Source organism: Vidua macroura, chromosome 15, assembly GCF_024509145.1.
Source record: "Vidua macroura isolate BioBank_ID:100142 chromosome 15, ASM2450914v1, whole genome shotgun sequence".
NCBI lineage: Eukaryota > Metazoa > Chordata > Aves > Passeriformes > Viduidae > Vidua > Vidua macroura.
Genome location: NC_071585.1, coordinates 3,186,234 through 3,208,067, shown reverse-complemented (window position 1 = coordinate 3,208,067; position 21,834 = coordinate 3,186,234). Strand labels below are relative to the sequence as shown.

At 54.9% G+C, this 21,834-nt stretch overlaps 3 protein-coding genes across 3 annotated transcripts; all 3 read left to right on the top strand.

Annotated features, from left to right (window-relative positions):
* The first annotated feature begins 615 nt into the window (after nt 1-615).
* On the top strand, nt 616-3,932 carry LOC128814917 (protocadherin alpha-2-like). Its single transcript, XM_053991230.1, has 2 exons — nt 616-3,123; nt 3,746-3,932. Exons 1-2 carry the CDS (start codon nt 649-651, stop codon nt 3,794-3,796), a joined length of 2,526 nt encoding a protein of 841 aa, XP_053847205.1. The 5' UTR covers nt 616-648; the 3' UTR covers nt 3,797-3,932.
* A 3,588-nt stretch (nt 3,933-7,520) lies between these two features.
* Nucleotides 7,521-10,133, top strand: LOC128815076 (protocadherin alpha-2-like). Its single transcript, XM_053991472.1, has one exon. It carries the CDS (start codon nt 7,554-7,556, stop codon nt 10,131-10,133), a length of 2,580 nt encoding a protein of 859 aa, XP_053847447.1. The 5' UTR covers nt 7,521-7,553.
* A 6,589-nt stretch (nt 10,134-16,722) lies between these two features.
* LOC128815075 (protocadherin alpha-13-like) lies at nt 16,723-19,251 on the top strand. Its single transcript, XM_053991470.1, has one exon. It carries the CDS (start codon nt 16,723-16,725, stop codon nt 19,249-19,251), a length of 2,529 nt encoding a protein of 842 aa, XP_053847445.1.
* The last annotated feature ends 2,583 nt before the right edge of the window (nt 19,252-21,834 follow it).

Sequence of the window (21,834 nt, the reverse complement as noted above, 5' to 3'; positions counted from 1 at the left end):
TTAGTGCAGATATACCATAATTAGCTCGGATAGTTCCAAATTTAATGGTCTCAGACGCATCGCAGGAGGGAACTGGCAAATTGCCGGTGGGAGTAAAGAAGAGAGAAGATTGCAAAGGAAGTGAAGATTGCTTAAAGATTAGGGCAGGGCAATAAATCAAAAAATCAACGAGGACTGGAGGTAATGGAAAAGAATAAGAAGATTATAAAGGAAAGAGTAGGGAAGGGAAGGGCAAGGCAAACCGATGAAAACTAGAGAAATAAGGGAAGGACGAAAGGAAGGAGAAGATCAAGGAAGGAAATGAACCTATGGAAGGAAACCGCAATCGTTAAAGAAAAGGAGAAAAGAAAATTAAGAGGAGCACAGAGGAAGAGACGACAGAGAGGATTGCCTTAACGAAGCGGAGGCAGCGGCGCTGTGGCGGATCGGGTGAGGCGGCGGAGCAGCGCACGGTGTCGCTGCAGGCTCAGGAACGGCGTGTGGGCGGCTCCGCCCCGGTGCGGCGGAGAGCCCGGCTGTGAGCGCGGGGGGGCGGCGCGGGCCGGGCAGCAGAGCCGGTGCGTCCGGGCGGCGGCGGGGAGCCGTGCGGGGCCCGGGCCGGGGCCGGCAGCCACAGCGGCGGCGGCCACAGCGGCGGCGGCGGCGGCGATGGGAGAGCGCTGGTGTGCGGCGGTGCTGCGGGTGCTGGTGCTGCAGGCGGCCTGGGCGCTGGCGGGCGGGCAGGTGCGCTACTCGGTGGCGGAGGAAGCCAAGGCCGGCACGGTGGTGGGCCGTCTGGCGCAGGACCTGGGCCTGGAGGCGGGCGAGGCGGAGGCGCGGCGGCTGCGGCTGGTGGCGCAGGGCCGGCGGGCGAGCGTGGAGGTGAGCGGGGCGAGCGGCGCGCTGCTGGTGAGCTCGCGGCTCGACCGGGAGGAGCTGTGCGGCAAGAGCGCGCCGTGCGCGCTGCGCCTGGAGGTGCTGCTGGAGCGGCCGCTGCGCGTCTTCCATGTGGAGCTGGAGGTCACCGACATCAACGACAATGCCCCCATCTTCCCCGCCGCCCGCAAAAACATCAGCATCCCGGAATCGTCTGTCCCAGGGTCTCGTTTCCCTCTGGAAGGTGCGTCGGATGCGGATATCGGAGCTAACGCGCAGCTCTCCTACACACTCAGCCCCAGCGAGCATTTCTCCTTGGGTTTACAAAAATCGAATGAGCGGAATATTGAACCTGAACTTCTTTTAATGAAATCTCTGGACCGCGAGACGATTCCCGTGCACCGGTTGGTGCTGACAGCGAGTGACGGGGGCCGGCCGTCTCTGACGGGGACAATGGAGCTGGTGATCTCCGTGCTGGATGCAAACGACAACGCGCCCCAGTTCAACCAGTCGGTGTATAAAGTGCAGCTGCCGGAGAGCGCTGCGGTGGGGACGCTGGTGGTGAGGGTGAATGCCACGGATGCGGACGAGGGAAGTAACAGTGAAGTGACCTATGCTGTGACGAACTTTATTCCCCCGAGTGGAAAAGACGTGATTTCCATCAATCCAAATACAGGGGAAATTCATCTCACAGGCACCCTGGACTTCGAAGAAGTCAGCATATATGATTTTCGTATTGAAGCAAAAGATAAAGGAACGCCCCCGCTGTCGGGTCACTGCAAGGTGGTGCTGGAGGTGCTGGACGTGAACGACAACGCGCCCGAGGTGTGGGTGACGTCGCTGTCGGTGCCGGTGGCGGAGGACGCGTCGGTGGGGACGGTGGTGGCCCTGCTGAGCGTGTCGGACCGGGACTCGGGGGAGAACGGGCGCGTGCGGTGCTGGGTGTGGCCGGCGTCGCCGTTCGGTCTGGAGGCGACGTTCGCGGGCTCGTACTCGCTGGTGCTGCGCGAGGCGCTGGACCGGGAGCGGGTGTCGGAGTACGAGGTGGAGGTGCGTGCGGAGGACGGCGGGGCGCCGGCGCTGCGCGCCAGCCGCGGGCTGCGGGTGCCGGTGTCGGACGTGAACGACAACGCGCCCGCGTTCGCGCAGGCCGTGTACACGGTGCTGGCGCGGGAGAACAACGCGGCGGGCGCGGAGCTGGCGCGGCTGTGGGCGCGGGACCCGGACGAGGCGGGCAACGGGCGCGTCAGCTACTCGGTGTGGGAGGGCGGCGCGGGCGGCGGCGGCTGGCGGGCGGCGTCGAGCTACGTGTCGGTGGACGCGGAGAGCGGGCGTCTGTGGGCGCTGCGGCCCCTGGACTACGAGGAGCTGCAGGTGCTGCAGTTCGAGGTGCGCGCGGTGGACGCGGGGGAGCCGCCGCTGTGCGGCAACGCCACGGTGCAGCTCTTCGTGCTGGACGAGAACGACAACGCGCCGGCGCTGCTGCCGCCCGCGGGCTCGGCACCGGAGGCGGGCGGCGTGGCGGCAGCCGAGGCGGCGGCGGCGGCGGCGGCGGGCGCGGGCTCGGAGTCGGGCACGCTGTGGGCGTGGGCGGCGTGGGGGGCGCCGGCGGGGCAGGTGGTGGCGAAGATCCGCGCCGTGGACGCCGACTCGGGCTACAACGCGTGGCTGCGCTACGAGCTGTGGGAGCCGCGGGGCAAGGGCCCGTTCCGCGTGGGGCTCTACAGCGGCGAGGTGAGCACGGCGCGGGCGCTGGACGAGGCGGACGGGCCTCGCCAGAGGCTGCTGATCGTCGTGCGCGACCACGGCGAGCCGGCGCGCTCGGCCACGGCCACGCTCAGCGTGTCGCTGGTCGAGGCCGCCGAGGCGGCGGCGGCCGCGGCCGCGGGATCCTCGTCGTCGTCGTCGGTGTCGCGGTCGGCGCTGGGCGTGGAGCTCGGCCCCGGCGCGGCGAGCGCGGCGACCAACGTGTGGCTGGTGGTGGCCATCTGCGCGGTGTCCAGCCTCTTCCTGCTGGCCGTGGTGCTGTACGGGGCGTCGCGCTGGGCGCCGCGGGCGGCCGTGCTCTCGGGGCCCGGGCCCACGACGCTCGTGTGCGCCAGCGAAGTGGGCAGCTGGTCGTACTCGCAGCGCCACAGCCGCAGCCTGTGCGTGGCGGACGGCGCGGCCAAGAGCGACCTCATGGTTTTCAGCCCCAACTTCCCTCCGCCGCCGCCCGGCCCCACGCCCAAGGACACGCAGCCGGAGCCCTCCGCTCTCCTCGACACGGTCAGTGACAATATCTTGCTCACATCTGCTTATTTTCTCCTTTTTCTGCGCCTTCTCTTCTGTGCCCCGCGCAGTAGCTGCTGGGATCCAGGCCAAATGGCCGCGGCTGGAGGGCGGTGGGTGCTTGACGGGTGCTTAGGAAATCAAAGGCACCTTTGCAGCTGTCGCAGGGTCCTCCTGGAGCCCAAGAACTCCTGCTGGTGGGAGGGGAAGGCTTGCTAAAGGAAAAGGTATAGCGGCACCCGTGTGATACTACGGTCCGCAGCTGAGGTTTGCTGGTGTGGATATGAATTGTTTTTTCCTAAAATGAAATCACTTTTCTAAGGAGTCAGCCCTGCAGACAGCACTTTTGCTGTCTGGTACGGAGTGTTTTCTCCCGGGTTTACTGTAGCAGCGCAAAAGAAGGAGGCTGTGCGGGTAACAGACCCGCAGGCACTTTGTACCGCCGTATTGCCTTTGCAGAGTGCTGACCTTGATGGTATCAGCTGTGATTTGTTCTTTGTCCTCATCCTCTGTCATTTTCCTCTATGGGAGATATGGGGACAGCTGACGATTTGGACTTCTGGTCTAGTGCATTTTCAATCAGCAGAGAGTGATTTCTCCATTTTGGTTGGTCCAGCAGAGTCATTGTGAAAACTGGGATGGTGTTCTGGAGCAGGGAAGACTTATCTGAGAGAACTGGAAATAATTTGTAAGACCATGGTCCATGACATCAGAAGAGATGAAGAGGAGATGTGAGATGATGCCTTTTTCTTGAGAATTAATGTTACAAAGTGAGGAATGGAGCATGCCTAGCAGGAGGCAGGATTGGCACGGAGTGTTTCTGCCCAGGATTCTTTCCCAAGTTCCAAGGGTCTGATGTTGGAGGCTTTCTGGATCTTGAGATAATATGTGGTATTGCAAGGGCCACAGAGTCCTTCGAGGTTATCAATATCTCTGATCACAAACAGTTCCTTGTGCTGCCTCTGGGCTGACATGTGGAATGTGTTGGGTAACAGTTGGTAACATGCAGAGTGATGAACATCTTTGCTGCTGTTTGGGGAGTGTTGTGGGAGGGTGGCACTACAAACTGCTTTCCATGTGTATTGTAGGGTACTTAAAGCAGCTTCCACAGCTCTTGCCATAGTGGATCTTTGCTTCATCTCTTCAGACATGATTTTTAAGGGCAGTTGAGGGGGCGGGTGTAATCTTGTTGTGCTTTTCTTCCCCTTGTTGTGCTCCTGCACGGTCAGTCTGGGTAGAGATGGTGTGTCCTGTTATCACACAGGGCTCATTCTGGTGTCTGGATGTGCACACCAAACCTCCACATCTACAGAGCAGCCCAGCTCTGGTTTTCTATTGTAAATTCTTCCGCCCAGCTCACGTTTTGACTGGATTTGTGGTTCAGGTTTGGTGTGATCTCTTGAAGAAGATCTGTGGGGACTGGGATCAGTGCTGTTCATGACTCTAATCACAGAACCTTTAAGCACTCGGTTTGTACTTGAAATTGCTGAAAAGGCACAAACCATCGTGGCATGAGGGAAAAGTCAAAGAATCACAGAATGCATTTGCAGCACTTTGGGGAGGAAATGGAGAATGTCTGTTTAGCGGTGGAGGTCGCAGTTCCCAGGGTGCAAAATACAGGATTACAGTAGAATACTTCAGGAATGCTTCTAGCACACAGTGCTGCTTCCTTGGGATTCTCTCAGGTCACACAGAAGTTCTGCATAACTTCGGGTACTGTTGTTCTTCCTGGTATTGCTCTTAGTGAAAACATCTACCCTTTATGCCTTTAATTACTTGGGTTTGGTGTGGAATGTTATTGGTCAAAGAGAACCTTTTGGAGTTTGGATCATGCTGCCGAGCCTTCCCTAAATCTTTCCCTCATTGCCTCTCTGCTTTTTGTCTCGCTAGATGGGTCTTGGTATTCAAGATGTTGCCAAAGTTTGCATTTCAATACAGGAGAATGGGACTCTTTTTTTTTTTTTTTTTTTTTAATTCTCTTCTCTATTAAACTGCACATGCTTTTGTTTTGCTGTGTGTGTTTGTTGCTGTGTTTACTTCTTGTCTCTCATTGGCAACATGGCAGATTTGGGCCATTCTCCATCAGTGTGGGGGATGCCTAGTCCTGTCTTCTAAGATGTTCTTTGAGAGAATTTCTGTAGCTTACAGGTCTGCTTCCTTTTCCAACTAGAAGTGTGTAATGGACACTCCATGCTGTCCAGTTTCTGTGGAACATAAGTGATATTTTTCTGTCCAGCTTCACCAGAAACACTGATAATGTTAAGCATAATTATCCTTTAAAATCTACTTTCCTGCCCCAAAAATATTTATTTTCTGAAGAAGGAACCAGTTCAGAAGAGGTAAGTCATAGACCGAATGTGGATGTTCTTGAGACTGGTGTACTTTAGTTCCCTGTTCAGTTGTTGCATCTTTTTGTTGAATCAGCAGAATGTTCACCCTATTGGACCAACAGAGCAGCTGTTACCCGCTCTCATTCCTTTTCTGGTGCTTCCAGGAACAGCCTGAGTGGGCGACAGCAAGCGGGAAGGGAGGAAATTCTTTTCACTAAAACAATGTGTAGGAGGTCAAGGGAGTGTTCTTAGCGACATTATTGTGGTGTTGTCTTCGTGGCTTTTGTTGGCTGTGTGACAAGTGGATCATTCTAAGGTGAGTGAGAGAGTTTCCATGGGGCCTCGTAGATGCCGAGGTTCTTGGTGTGTTGTCCAGGCAGCAAGTGCCTTCCAGAAAGGAAGAGAACTTTGAACATGCCAGAGGAAAGTGACTCAGGAAGGACTGAGGTACGTGATGAGTCCTCAGGAGCTGTAGTTGCCCAGTGCTTTTTCAAGTCTTTAAGGAGGGTTGTCATGCTGGGCTGTGATAGGTTTGAGTTATTAAATGGGAAAATTCCCTGATTTGTTTGAACTCTTTCAGGCCTTTATGCACAAATATCCTAATAATTTTGGGCTCAGCTTCTGTGTCAGAGAGTGGTGGAACCTCTTTTGATGTAGCAGAGCTGTTCTTTGCCCTCTGACTGCCTTGCTGTGTTATTGCTGGCTCCTTGAGAGCACTGGAGGCTGAAGAGCGTGTCCTTTTTCCTGGAGGGAGGGGAAGTTGGAGGTGCATGGACAGCAAGTAGGCTGCCCCCTCTCCATATGAACAGGAGGTGTAGGGAGGAGAAATGAGATCCTGGCCCCAAGGGCATGTCCGTGGTTCGTGGAAGGGGTGCTGTAGGTATTTTAAAAAGATTTTGTTGAAGGAAAGAATACCCAGAAGATGTAAGTATGGAACTAGAAAAGCAGGGGAGGCAACAACAAGAAAAGAGGAAGAATGTAGAAAGAAGATTAAAAAAAACCCCTCAACTAAACAAAGAGGTACATGAAGGAGTCAGGTAAAAGAAGAATAATAAGTGATATTTCCCAAAGTACACTGTGAGGGTTTTGGAAATATTTCAGTGAAGAAAAAAAAAGATCAGAAGAGACAAGATGGAAACAGATGAGGAGGAGGGGAAAGGCATAGGACAAGGATAAGCAGGAATGAAAAGACATAGACAAAGAACAAGGAAAGAGAAGGGAAAGAGGATAAATGGAAGAGGAAACGGAAAATACAAATAGCATATGGAAAATAATAGTAATAATAATAGTGGTAGTACTACTAGTAGCAAAGTAAATAATGAAGCCATGCAAATAAAAATAAAGCCAGCATGAAAGTAAGAAATGAAGGAAGAATGGAAATATAAAACAGACCATAGAGCTGACCAGCAGGCACCATTGAGCAGAGCTGGATCCTAACAGCCTTGGCTGGAGCAGCAGAGCTCTCCAGCAACGATGCTCCCTAATTAGAGCTGATGGTTCCGCATTTGATGGTCTCTGCGGAGCCAGAGAAAACTGGGGATCTCCCAAGTGCGGCTAAAGACTACAGGGGAGTGGAAGGAGATAGGAACGGAGTGGAAAGAATGGAGAGTGGCATAACAAGGACGAAAAAGAAGAGAGACAATGAAGAAAAAGAGTACAAAGAACAAAAAGAAAGAAAAACGAAACATGACCGAAAAGAAGAAATTGGAGGGAGCAAGACAAATGAAAAAGGGCTGTGAAGAAAGAAGAAGAAGAAATGAAAGACGGCGTGCAAAGAAAGAGGAAGATATAAGGGAAAAAAAAGAGGAGGGCGAGAACAAGACAGGACAGGAAACATACCCATCTCGGGTCGGCAGCGCGGGCGAAGATACGGATCGGGTGAGGCGGCGGAGCAGCGCACGGTGTCGCTGCAGGCTCAGGAACGGCGTGTGGGCGGCTCCGCCCCGGTGCGGCGGAGAGCCCGGCTGTGAGCGCGGGGGGGCGGCGCGGGCCGGGCAGCAGAGCCGGTGCGTCCGGGCGGCGGCGGGGAGCCGTGCGGGGCCCGGGCCGGGGCCGGCAGCCACAGCGGCGGCGGCCACAGCGGCGGCGGCGGCGGCGATGGGAGAGCGCTGGTGTGCGGCGGTGCTGCGGGTGCTGGTGCTGCAGGCGGCCTGGGCGCTGGCGGGCGGGCAGGTGCGCTACTCGGTGGCGGAGGAAGCCAAGGCCGGCACGGTGGTGGGCCGTCTGGCGCAGGACCTGGGCCTGGAGGCGGGCGAGGCGGAGGCGCGGCGGCTGCGGCTGGTGGCGCAGGGCCGGCGGGCGAGCGTGGAGGTGAGCGGGGCGAGCGGCGCGCTGCTGGTGAGCTCGCGGCTCGACCGGGAGGAGCTGTGCGGCAAGAGCGCGCCGTGCGCGCTGCGCCTGGAGGTGCTGCTGGAGCGGCCGCTGCGCGTCTTCCATGTGGAGCTGGAGGTCACCGACATCAACGACAATGCCCCCATCTTCCCCGCCGCCCGCAAAAACCTCAGTTTATCGGAGAACTCGCCTCCTGGGTTCCGTTTCCCGCTGGAGGGCGCGTCGGATGCGGATATCGGAGCGAACGCGCAGCTCTCCTACTCACTCAGCCCCAGCGAGCATTTCGGCTTGGAAGTGAAATCCAAAGACGAAAATAAAATCTCCGTACTGCTTGTTTTAACGAAACCTCTGGACCGCGAGACGATTCCCGTGCACCGGTTGGTGCTGACAGCGAGTGACGGGGGCCGGCCGTCTCTGAGTGGGACAATGGAGCTGGTGATCTCCGTGCTGGATGCGAACGACAACGCGCCCCAATTCAACCAGTCGGTGTATAAAGTGCAGCTGCCGGAAAATACGGCCTCGGGAACTGTATTTTTCCATCTAACAGCGACAGACAAAGATGAGGGAAGTAATCAAGAAGTATATTATTCTTTTAGCGACGCAATTTCTGCCAATATACAGGACCTTTTCAAAATTGATGAAAAGTCCGGGGAAATACGGACTATTGGTGAACTGGATTTCGAGGACGTTCAGTCTTATGACCTGGAGATCGAAGCGAGAGATAAGGGAACACCCCCGCTGTCGGGTCACTGCAGCGTGGAACTGAAGGTGCTGGACGTGAACGACAACGCGCCGGAGGTGCGGGTGACGTCGCTGTCGGTGCCGGTGGTGGAGGACGCGTCGGTGGGGACGGTGGTGGCCCTGCTGAGCGTGTCGGACCGGGACTCGGGGGAGAACGGGCGCGTGCGGTGCTGGGTGTGGCCGGCGTCGCCGTTCGGTCTGGAGGCGACGTTCGCGGGCTCGTACTCGCTGGTGCTGCGCGAGGCGCTGGACCGGGAGCGGGTGTCGGAGTACGAGGTGGAGGTGCGTGCGGAGGACGGCGGGGCGCCGGCGCTGCGCGCCAGCCGCGGGCTGCGGGTGCCGGTGTCGGACGTGAACGACAACGCGCCCGCGTTCGCGCAGGCCGTGTACACGGTGCTGGCGCGGGAGAACAACGCGGCGGGCGCGGAGCTGGCGCGGCTGTGGGCGCGGGATCCGGACGAGGCGGGCAACGGGCGCGTCAGCTACTCGGTGTGGGAGGGCGGCGCGGGCGGCGGCGGGTGGCGGGCGGCGTCGAGCTACGTGTCGGTGGACGCGGAGAGCGGGCGTCTGTGGGCGCTGCGGCCCCTGGACTACGAGGAGCTGCAGGTGCTGCAGTTCGAGGTGCGCGCGGTGGACGCGGGGGAGCCGCCGCTGTGCGGCAACGCCACGGTGCAGCTCTTCGTGCTGGACGAGAACGACAACGCGCCGGCGCTGCTGCCGCCCGCGGGCTCGGCACCGGAGGCGGGCGGCGTGGCGGCAGCCGAGGCGGCAGCGGAGGCGGGCTCGGAGTCGGGCACGCTGTGGGCGTGGGCGGCGTGGGGGGCGCCGGCGGGGCAGGTGGTGGCGAAGATCCGCGCCGTGGACGCCGACTCGGGCTACAACGCGTGGCTGCGCTACGAGCTGTGGGAGCCGCGGGGCAAGGGCCCGTTCCGCGTGGGGCTCTACAGCGGCGAGGTGAGCACGGCGCGGGCGCTGGACGAGGCGGACGGGCCTCGCCAGAGGCTGCTGATCGTCGTGCGCGACCACGGCGAGCCGGCGCGCTCGGCCACGGCCACGCTCAGCGTGTCGCTGGTCGAGGCCGCCGAGGCGGCGGCGGCCGCGGCCGCGGGATCCTCGTCGTCGTCGTCGTCGTCGGTGTCGCGGTCGGCGCTGGGCGTGGAGCTCGGCCCCGGCGCGGCGAGCGCGGCGACCAACGTGTGGCTGGTGGTGGCCATCTGCGCGGTGTCGAGCCTCTTCCTGCTGGCCGTGGTGCTGTACGGGGCGTCGCGCTGGGCGCCGCGGGCGGCCGTGCTCTCGGGGCCCGGGCCCACGACGCTCGTGTGCGCCAGCGAAGTGGGCAGCTGGTCGTACTCGCAGCGCCACAGCCGCAGCCTGTGCGTGGCGGACGGCGCGGCCAAGAGCGACCTCATGGTTTTCAGCCCCAACTTCCCTCCGCCGCCGCCCGGCCCCGCGCACAAGGACACGCAGCCGGAGCCCTCCGCTCTCCTCGACACGGTCAGTGGCACTGCCTTGTTCGCCTTTACCCTTTCGTTCCCCCTCTGCCAGATCTCACCCGACCCCTGGGCCGTTGCTGCTTGTCGGGTGGCTCCGTCCCCCACGGCCTGAGGGCACTGTAATAATGTTGGCTGAATCTTAAAAATCTTAACGGCACCTTTGTATCTGCCGCTGCGTCCTTGCCGGAGCCTTCAGCTGTTACTGAGCTGGGGAAATGTCTTCCGGCATCCAGCAGCAGTTTGCGGACCGTAGCTGAGGGTTTTTACTCTGAGTGCGAGTCGCTATCTCCTACGTTTGCTCTCCCCTAGGAAGAAATCTCTGTTGATTGTGATAATAGGGGCGCCGAGGTGTCAGCTCTGCAGACAACGCTTTTGCTCGCTGGTGTGTAGCATTTTAACCCGATCTGGCTGAAGGAGGTGAAGACACGCAGGCTGTATTGATGACGATCCCACAGGCACCATGTGCCACTTAACTGCCTTTTGATTGCTGATTTTGCAGGTATCAGCATTGTCAAACCTGTGCCCTCGTCCTCCCCAGTGCAAGTGACGTGCTGAAAGGCTACCGTTGAGGCCGCCAGGTTTTCTCTCTCTGTGGTGTAATTTTTCCCCATTGATTCTCCCAGCAGATTGATTATAGCACCCGGCAAGGCCTTCTTGGGCTTTTCCTGTTTTCTTTTTCCAGTGTGTTGGTTTTCTAGATAGCATTATAAACTGTTTACATAGAGGTTGGAGATTCAGAGCCGGTGTAAGAAAAGGGATTTTTTTTCCACAACCCCCTCCCCCCTCAAAATCATTCCATGTACTTTTGTTCATAGCTGGAGATTGACACTTGCCTCTCTCGAAGTTCTTTCAATATTTGTATCACCACTGGCAGAGTTGTGAATTATCTGGAAACATTCTCCTAAAAACCACACAAACACACCTGTATGGATATCATCCCTTACACTGCTGTGGTCATCAGCATCTGTTTTTCCCATCAGATAATGAAATCAATGCTCATTGTTATTAGAGGTATACTGATATGATGTCTACAAATAGATGTCTAACATTTCAGGAGAGGAATTAGCAGGTGATTAGGATTTCCATCCAGAAGAGCTGAAGCATTACAAAATACAAAGGGTCAATGACAGGGAGTCTGCTGAGCACAGCATATATAACATCTGGTGTATGGAGGTTTTGTGCTGTCGTTGATGGAATGCTTGTAGACTTGCATTCCTGGCCAGAGAATTGGCACAAAGAGCACTGGCTTGTTATGATATTCTTGGAATATTTGTATCAGGAGCCACGTCCTTTTCAAGGCCCTGGAAATTTACCAACAAGGATTAAACTCGACCAACCAAACAAGCACCAAAATCCCTAATAACAAAACCTGAAACATGAATTCTCCTACAGAAACAATATAATCCTTTACGTTGGGGTGCTTGTCAATGATTGAGTTATTCTATCACAACATGAAATCAATGCCATTGCCATTTGGACTTATTCTGGCATCACCTTTAGAAAGAGTAGAGTGCTGGGCATGGTCTATATGATACCATCTATATGGTTTTTTATGGTGCCCTCGCTGCTGACGATTGCTGCAGTGAGCCCTGTGGAGGTAAAGGAGGCGGTGAGGGGTTGCAGAGGTGAATGTGGCTGTGGCATTGTGTAGGCCCTGGCCATTTTCTGATATCAAGGTTGACCTTGAGAAGTGAGATTTGTCTGATGGAAGTGAAAGTCCTTTGGAAAACCATGGACCGTGTCATGAGACAGTCCTCTAGGTACTATTTACTGTGCTGTTACTGCTGCTGACTGCTGATCATGCTGGTATTTAATGAGGTTTCTTATGAAGAACTCTGTACTCTTCTTTGACTCTCCTCCATAAGAGAGGTGATGCAAGATGACAATTGTGACTTCACTCTTCTCTCTCCTCATGGTGCAATTTCTCCCATTTGCTTGGCTCACCCGAGTCATTGTGAAAGCAGGGACGTACTTCAACACTTTTCTTTCTCCAAGTATGTTTTTATTCTAGTTACCAGTAGAAAGTGTGCAGGCAGAGGAGCGTGACCTAAAGTGTATGTTTTCTTTTTTTTGTCTTGCCTTTCTGAAGTGGATTGCAGCTGGATTGTCCTGTGAGGTGGCATGACCATACACTGTCCTGTTTTCATGTTATGGCAATATTTGCATCAACAGCCACACCCTTAAAAAACCACTGGAAACCCTATTTTCAACCTATTACAACCCCAACCTCAAAAAGTCAACCACATCAAACGCCACATTCTCCTGTGCAGTAGGTATCATTGTTGGCACTGATGTATTTTTCAGCATTTGGGTTGGTCTTTCACAGCATGCTGTCACTGGCCATGGCCTTTAGAGTTGTCCTGACATGCCTTCTAGAAATAGCATTCTCCAAGTGGGTAATGTTTCCATCTGAGACTAGGGAAGCCACAGGAGATGAGGTGAACATGGCAGTGGTGCTGAGCAGGCCCTGACCATGTCATAATAGGAGGTGTGACCTCCCGGTCTGTGGGAAGTGGAAATCCTTGGGAAGACCGTGGGCCATGTCATAAGAAGACAAGAATGTGAGATGATGTTCTTGTCTGGAGAACACTTCCCAGAAGAGGGAATGGAGGATGCCTAGAGAAAATGATGAGGCAAGATTGGCACAGATTCCTTCCCAAGATCCATTCCTAAGGGTGTGGAGTTGAGGGCCTTCTGGGTATTGAGTTAATTCCCTGGTAGTTTACTGCCCATCACGCCCTTGGGATTATGAGTATTTCCCACCAGAGACAGGCCCTTGTGCTGCTGTCTGTCTGAGGCAGACAAGGCATTGGGAAAGAGGGTGTGGTATGCAGACTGCTGACTAATTCCCAATGAACTTTTATGATTCCTGTTTTGGACAACCTTTTCGAGGAGGGCAGCACTTCAACCTCCTGTTCTTTTATAGTGGTGGGCATCTATAGCAGCTTCCACAGCCACAGAGCTTTCCATCATGGTTCCTTGGTCCTCCTCAGGCTAATTATTAAGGGCACGTGATAATGTAGATGTCATTTTTGTGTATTCAGCTTCCCGTACTTGTGGACTTGAAAATTTGCCCTAGGTTGAAGTTACGTGTCCCGTTGTCACAGGTGGCTCATTCTATGTCTGACGTACGCACAAAAGCCTTCACAGCAACCCAGCTGTGGTTCTCTGTGGTACAAATTCTCCCACCCAGCTGATTCTATAAGGTGCACTTGTGCTTTGGCATTTGTTCTCATTCTCTCCACGTGCAAAATCCATGTGGACTGGGGTGAGAACTGACATGCCTTTATGTCATAAAGTTCTTAAGGAGTCAGTTCTTATGTTCTGTGGTGTTTCCACCAGAGATTGCTGGAAATGCAGAAACCATGAAGTATATGCAGATGAGAAGAATCTGGGTTCAAACAGTGGGAGGCGTCATATCCCTCCATGTGTTCTTTGTGCCAGTTGTAAGGGAAGGTGAGGATATGCAAAGGACATTCTTATAGCAGGTTTTGTGGTATTGTGAAAGAGATTCTGCAGGTGGCACCTGGGTGTGTGTTGTGATGAGGGTGACAGCAGGGAAGGGTCTTGCCTGAGGGAGATGATCTGCAGAACACAGTCTGTGTCTTTGGTGAAAGACTGGAGAATGTTTGCTTAGGTGGAATTGCCATTTCCCAGGGTGTGAGACAGAGGATTCTAGTAGAAAATGTCAAGAAAAGGCTCCACAAATATTACTAATGCCTGGGATTTCCTCCAGCTCCCCAAAAGTTCTTCATATTCTTATGCCCAGTTGTTCCCTTCCTGCATTTCAGTACAATAGAATTGGATTATTTTTCTTTCTTCTCCCTTCTTACCAAAGCCTCACAGTCTTGTTTTTCTGTCTCTCACGTCAGCAATGTGTTGGTAATACCAGATGAGATCCTGAGCTTTGGCACCTGTCTGTGGTCAAACATTTTGGTAATTTTCTATCAGTGTGTAGGATGATGTTTCCATGCTCCTGAGCTGAGGCTGATGAGACAATGTCCTTCCTTAGCTTTGTGGTGCCTCTTCGCCATGAGAGAAATGCACATGGGAGCACTGTGCTCTGCCCAATGATTTCAAGGCTTTTCTAGAATGCACGTAATTATTTTCTATCCATCGTTCCCAGTAGTCTCTGTTAGTGTTAGAACCAGTTTCCTGCTCTGAAAATATTTATTTTCTGAAGAACCAAGCAGTGATGCTACAGGTAAGTCACTTCATGCTGAAGAAGATGAGTCTGAGAGACAGCTGTGCCTATTTGCCCATAATGCCTATTTAATTATTATTACACCTATTTAGCTGTGATATCTTCTTCTTGGATTGAGCAAATGTGCCTAGATTGGGAGTTGGACTCAACACTCCTTGTGGCTTCCTTCCAACTTGAAATATTTTATAATTCCTGGATTGGACCTACAAAGCCCCACAGTCTGCTCTCATTTCTTTCTCGCTTCTTCCAGCATGGTTTGAGCAGTTGGCAGCCAGCAGGGATGGAGGCGGGCCTCTAATGAATTTCTCAAAACTGATGTGTTGGGAGTGGAGAGCATGTTCTCAGGGAAAATGCCGTGGGTTTAGGTTCATAGGTATTTCTGGGTACATGATGGCATTGAGTGAGAGGTATTCCTTGGGGGCTAATACCCCTGAGTATGGAAGTTCTTGCTGTGTTTTTCTGGCAGAGCTTCTCTGCCTGAGAGGAGAGGCAAGAGTTTCTCATTCATCAAGCAGGTGGAAAATGAGGCAGGAAGAACAGCTCTTCATTGAAATACATGAAGAATTCCTGGGAACTGTGGTTGCACTGTGCTTTCTCAGTGTTCATGGCAGAATGGTGTGCTGGGCTGTGATGCATTTGAGTTGCAAATCGGGAGGATTTCATGGATTGTTGGTGCTTATTGGAGCCTGTTTGCACTGATGTCAAAGTACTTGGGGCTTGGTCTTTGATTCCAAGGGAGGTGTGTGCTTTTTCTGGTGTAGTGCAGCTGTTCTTTGTCATGTTATTGCCTTGCTGTGTTATTTGCTGCTCCGGGAGGGGACTGGAGTCTGAGGAGTGTGGGTTTCTTCCAAACGGGGAGGGAAGGGGAGAGGAGGTGTAGGGACAATCCATTTACTTGACTTTTTCTGGAGGAGGTCAGGACAGTTGTTCCTCATCAGGAGGCATGCAAGGTCCCCATGAGCACTCTCATTAAAGGGCAGGTCTCTGATGCATGAAGAGGAGGATGTAGACACGTAGAAATCATTTTGTTTAGAAAACATTTTGGTAAAGGTGGAAAAGTTTGGACGCAGAAGAGAAGAGAAATCAAAGTGGGGAGTGTGAAGAATGAAAGGAAAAGGAAGGGAAAGAAAATCAAGGTAAGTAAAGGAATAAAGAAAGGAAGAGGATGGAAAGGGAATCTCTGCAAGCAAAAAATCAAGCAAGGAAGAAAGAGAGAAATAAGGAAAGATGGGATGACAGAGGAGATTTTAAGCATGCACCAGCATTTTCTCTACAAGCTCTCTGCAGTGGAGGACCTCTGTATCCTTGGTACTGGGAACCCTGTGCAAGCCTCGATGAGGAGTAATGAGCAACAGGAATAAGGGATTTTGTGTAACTGTATATCTGCACTCCATAGTGAGACTGATGTAGTCATGTGGAAAATACTGTATTAAAAGAGAAAGAGAATAGGCAAAGGAGGAAGAAGAGACAGTGAGGGAAGGACAAGATAAAGAAAAGGAGAAAAAAAAAACAAAACCATGAAAGAATGAAAATGCAATGGAGAGAAAAAGGAAAAAATGAAAAATTAAACATTAAATAAGTTTGCTAGCATACAGCAATGTTATCTCTGTAGACAAAAAGGTGGGATGAGATGGGGGAGAGGGAGAAAAAAAGAAAAAAAAAGAAAGAAGAAAGGAATAAAGAAAGGAAGGTGACAAAGAGGAGGAATCAATGGAGGGTATGTCAAGGAGATTACCAGGATACACGGATGTTCTCTTGTATCGCTGAGTGAAGTTGGTCTCCTGTGCTCTCCACATTGGCTCCTGTCCCGTGCAAAGGAGATGATACCCTGAAATTAGAGCTCATGGCTCCTGCATTGATTGCCTCAGTCACCCATGGGAGGGCACCAGCAGCTTGGGGGAGTTTTAAAAGAGAAGGATGGAAATAAAAGAAAAAGGGCAGTAAAAACTGGAGAGGCAGGGCAAGAAGAAAGTAGAGAAAGAAGAGAAAAAAGAAGTGAAAGAGAAGAAAGAACAAAGAGAAGGAGGGGCAAAAAAGGAGTAAAAAAGAAAAGAAAAATGTAAAAAGAGAAACGAAAAGATTAAAAATAAAAGATTGAAAGATAACAGGATAGATTAAAACAGTGGAATAAAGAGAAAATGATGAAGCACGTTGAAAAAAGAAAAAGAAAACCAAAAAAAAAACAACCAAAGGAGAGAAAGACACAGAGGGAGAGGAGCTGGACACGGAAGAGAGATTACCATGACGGAGCGGAGGCAGCGGCGCTGTGGCGGATCGGGTGAGGCGGCGGAGCAGCGCACGGTGTCGCTGCAGGCTCAGGAACGGCGTGTGGGCGGCTCCGCCCCGGTGCGGCGGAGAGCCCGGCTGTGAGCGCGGGGGGGCGGCGCGGGCCGGGCAGCAGAGCCGGTGCGTCCGGGCGGCGGCGGGGAGCCGTGCGGGGCCCGGGCCGGGGCCGGCAGCCACAGCGGCGGCGGCCACAGCGGCGGCGGCGGCGGCGATGGGAGAGCGCTGGTGTGCGGCGGTGCTGCGGCTGCTGGTGCTGCAGGCGGCCTGGGCGCTGGCGGGCGGGCAGGTGCGCTACTCGGTGGCGGAGGAAGCCAAGGCCGGCACGGTGGTGGGCCGTCTGGCGCAGGACCTGGGCCTGGAGGCGGGCGAGGCGGAGGCGCGGCGGCTGCGGCTGGTGGCGCAGGGCCGGCGGGCGAGCGTGGAGGTGAGCGGGGCGAGCGGCGCGCTGCTGGTGAGCTCGCGGCTCGACCGGGAGGAGCTGTGCGGCAAGAGCGCGCCGTGCGCGCTGCGCCTGGAGGTGCTGCTGGAGCGGCCGCTGCGCGTCTTCCATGTGGAGCTGGAGGTCACCGACATCAACGACAATGCCCCCATCTTCCCCACCGCCCGCAAAAACCTCAGTTTATCGGAGAACTCGCCTCCTGGGTTCCGTTTCCCGCTGGAGGGCGCGTCGGATGCGGATATCGGAATGAACGCACAGCTCTCCTACACACTCAGCCCCAGCGAGCATTTCTCCCTGGATTTACAAAAATCGAATGATGGAAATACTGAACCTGAACTTGTTTTGTCGAAATCTCTGGACCGCGAGACGATTCCCGTGCACCGGTTGGTGCTGACAGCGAGTGACGGGGGCCGGCCGTCTCTGACGGGGACAATGGAGCTGGTGATCTCCGTGCTGGACACAAACGACAACGCGCCCCAGTTCAACCAGTCGGTGTATAAAGTGCAGCTGCCGGAGAGCGCTGCGGTGGGGACGCTGGTGGTGAGGGTGAATGCCACGGATCCGGATATGGGGAGTAATAGTGAAGTGACCTATGCTGTGACGAACTTCATTCCCCCGAGTGGAAGGGATATGATTTCCATCAATCCGAATACTGGGGAAATTCACATCACGGGAGACCTAGACTTCGAAGAAGTCAAGGTATTTAATTTTCGAATTGAAGCGAAAGACCAAGGGACCCCCCCGCTGTCGGGTCACTGCAAGGTGGTGCTGGAGGTGCTGGACGTGAACGACAACGCGCCGGAGGTGTGGGTGACGTCGCTGTCGGTGCCGGTGGCGGAGGACGCGTCGGTGGGGACGGTGGTGGCCCTGCTGAGCGTGTCGGACCGGGACTCGGGGGAGAACGGGCGCGTGCGGTGCTGGGTGTGGCCGGCGTCGCCGTTCGGTCTGGAGGCGACGTTCGCGGGCTCGTACTCGCTGGTGCTGCGCGAGGCGCTGGACCGGGAGCGGGTGTCGGAGTACGAGGTGGAGGTGCGTGCGGAGGACGGCGGGGCGCCGGCGCTGCGCGCCAGCCGCGGGCTGCGGGTGCCGGTGTCGGACGTGAACGACAACGCGCCCGCGTTCGCGCAGGCCGTGTACACGGTGCTGGCGCGGGAGAACAACGCGGCGGGCGCGGAGCTGGCGCGGCTGTGGGCGCGGGACCCGGACGAGGCGGGCAACGGGCGCGTCAGCTACTCGGTGTGGGAGGGCGGCGCGGGCGGCGGCGGGTGGCGGGCGGCGTCGAGCTACGTGTCGGTGGACGCGGAGAGCGGGCGTCTGTGGGCGCTGCGGCCCCTGGACTACGAGGAGCTGCAGGTGCTGCAGTTCGAGGTGCGCGCGGTGGACGCGGGGGAGCCGCCGCTGTGCGGCAACGCCACGGTGCAGCTCTTCGTGCTGGACGAGAACGACAACGCGCCCGCGCTGCTGCCGCCCGCGGGCTCGGCACCGGAGGCGGGCGGCGTGGCGGCAGCCGAGGCGGCGGCGGCGGCGGGCGCGGGCGCGGAGTCGGGCACGCTGTGGGCGTGGGCGGCGTGGGGGGCGCCGGCGGGGCAGGTGGTGGCGAAGATCCGCGCCGTGGACGCCGACTCGGGCTACAACGCGTGGCTGCGCTACGAGCTGTGGGAGCCGCGGGGCAAGGGCCCGTTCCGCGTGGGGCTCTACAGCGGCGAGGTGAGCACGGCGCGGGCGCTGGACGAGGCGGACGGGCCTCGCCAGAGGCTGCTGATCGTCGTGCGCGACCACGGCGAGCCGGCGCGCTCGGCCACGGCCACGCTCAGCGTGTCGCTGGTCGAGGCCGCCGAGGCGGCGGCGGCCGCGGCCGCGGGATCCTCGTCGTCGTCGTCGTCGTCGGTGTCGCGGTCGGCGCTGGGCGTGGAGCTCGGCCCCGGCGCGGCGAGCGCGGCGACCAACGTGTGGCTGGTGGTGGCCATCTGCGCGGTGTCCAGCCTCTTCCTGCTGGCCGTGGTGCTGTACGGGGCGTCGCGCTGGGCGCCGCGGGCGGCCGTGCTCTCGGGGCCCGGGCCCACGACGCTCGTGTGCGCCAGCGAAGTGGGCAGCTGGTCGTACTCGCAGCGCCACAGCCGCAGCCTGTGCGTGGCGGATGGCGCGGCCAAGAGCGACCTCATGGTTTTCAGCCCCAACTTCCCTCCGCCGCCGCCCGGCCCCACGCCCAAGGACACGCAGCCGGAGCCCTCCGCTCTCCTCGACACGGTCAGTGGTCCTTCCTTCATTCCCTTCTCTGCTCCTTTTCATCCGCCCTCCTGAGAAGCTGCTCTTTGAAGCCGGGCTCAGTTCCCACGGCTTACGGACGTTGGGTACTTAGCGGGTCCTTAAGGATGCCAAAGGCACATTTGCATCTGTCACCACGACCTTGCTGGAGCCCCCAGCTCTTTCTGAGAGGGTCCAGAATATAGATAAGGCAGCGTCCCTGAACATTTCCTGTAGGTGCTCTAAATGGGAGTTCTGCTCTAGAAATAAATTACTTTTCTGTGCCACATGAGGTGCCGGAGTTGTGAGATTTGCAGACAGCAAGGGGGTTCTGTTTCTCATGTGTAGCATTTCCACCCCATTTGGGTGAAGGGGTTCAAGACAGCCAGGCTGTGTTGGTGACAGACTCGCAGGCGCTGTGGATGGACCACCTCATAGCCTTTGCTGCCTGATAACCGTGCTGGTATTCATTTGTCTTTTTATTGAAAACTGCTGTCCTCCACCTTGATTATGGTCATATGAAGGTATGATGCAAGGTGTAAAGTGGATATTGAAGGACAAAAGTTCTCTATTATCGATCTACTGTGAGACTCATTTAGAAAATAGGGTAGTTGTGGCCACGATTTCCTATGATCTTCCTATGTTTGTTTTGCAAGTATCATGCTGTTCTGGTTAGTAGTATAAAGCGTTCAGGGAGAAGAGTGTGACCCAAGGTATGTGTTTCAAGAGGGAAATTTTTCTGTAGTTTTCCTGCTGCCCACGTTCCTGAGGATTTGCATTTCTGACCTGAGAGCGAGTGTGAAGTACACTGTCCTTTTTTGATGTTCTCTCAGAATTTGCATCAATCGTTACATCAATGATCAAGACTAAAAAGGGCTTTAAAAGTGGAAGTTGTCACTTCTGTAATGAAGAAACAAATAGCCCTCAAAATCCATGAATCACCTTTCCCCACCAATTTTTAAGTAACATTCTCCTACACAGGCAGTATCATGTATTAGAGTAGTGTCCTTGCCACAGTTTTGGTGCTTGGAGCACAAAGTCAATGCCATTGCTGTTTAGAGGTTCCACCATCACCATTGAAGATTGTATTCCTCATAAGGAAGCATTAGAAACCATGAGGTGTCAGCAGCAGAGCATCTCCTATACACTGTGTTGATGATACCATCCATGGATATTTACGGTGTGTCATTGCTGGGAAGGATCAGCAATGGTCACGCTGAACCTTGTGGTAGGAAAGGAAACTGTGATCTGTTGTATAGAGTAGGGCCTGGCCCTTTTCTGATGGGAGGGGTGACCATGAGCAGCAGAAAGACTTGTGTGGGGAAAGAGAAAATCCTTGGGGAGACCATGGATTGTGTCATAAGAAAATATCATGAGGTTATATATTTGTCTTTAGAACACATTTCAGAGTGGGGGAGTGAAGGATTTGTACAGGAAAAGGTGAGACAGGATGGGAACATTGTGTTCTTGTTGGTGATGCTTTCCTAGGTACTAAGGGTGTGGAGTGGGAGGCCTTCCTGATAATGAGATGAGAGTGTGATACTGAAATGCCCACAACGTCCCTTGCAGTGTCTCCAGCAGGGACTGTGGCTTCTGCTGCTGCCTGCCTGGTGTAGGCCATGTGTTGGTAAGAGCTGGGGAGATGGAGAGTGCTGAATGTTGTCTGAGGAAACAACTTCTTCAGGTTGAAGGTTTCAAGGTGTTGTGGGAGGGGAACGCTTCAACTTGCTATCCTCGTGTAGTAATGGGCTTCCATAGTAGTCTCCACTGCTGTAGAATTTGCCATGATGATTCCTTGCTCCTCCTCAGGTGGGATAAATAAGAATTTCTTTTGTTACCTGTGGTTGTAACCATTATGTGCTCAACTTCCTTTACCTGTGCACTGCACAAGTGGCCTCAGTAGAGATGGTGTGTCCTGATGTCACATGTGGATTGTTCTGATATCTGCAAGAACACCCGAAACCCTGCATGATTAGCCCAGTTCATGTGGTGCAAGCTGTCCTACGCAGTTGACACTGTGAGTGCTCATGTGCTTTGGCACTTGCTGTGTTCTCTTGAAGGAATAAATCTGTGTGGGCTGGGATCAGGGCTGTCACAGCTCTTATCACAGAATTTTTAACAACTCTAACCTGCAGCTCTGTGGTGTTTGTAAGCGAGATTACTGAAAAGGAGCAAAGCATTCACATTGAAGATCATGTAGCTGGGAAGAGCTTTTAGACATTGTGTACATCTTTTGTGGTGATCATGAAGGAAGATGAGGAAGTACAAGGGCCTGGATCACATGCAGGTGGTGTTTACAGGCAGGGCATGTTGCTGAGGTTGAGCAATGTTTGAGATTTGGGCAGTGATCCTGTGCGTGGCACTAAATAAGGCCTGGGCCTGTGTGATGGGGAGGGTGAATTTGAGTGGGGATGAGTGTTGCCCCAGGGAAGTGCAAATGCTGAGCAGAACACGGCCTGCATCGCTGTGGAGGAACTGGAGAATGTCTGGTTGGCTGTGGAGATCTCATTTCCCGTGCCTTGTGACAGAGGATGCCAACAGAAAGCCTTGAGAAAATGCCCACCACGTAGTGCTGCTCTTCTGGGATCCTCTCAGGACCTCCAGCAGTTCTCTGTATTCTTGCTTTCTGTTGTTCCCTGT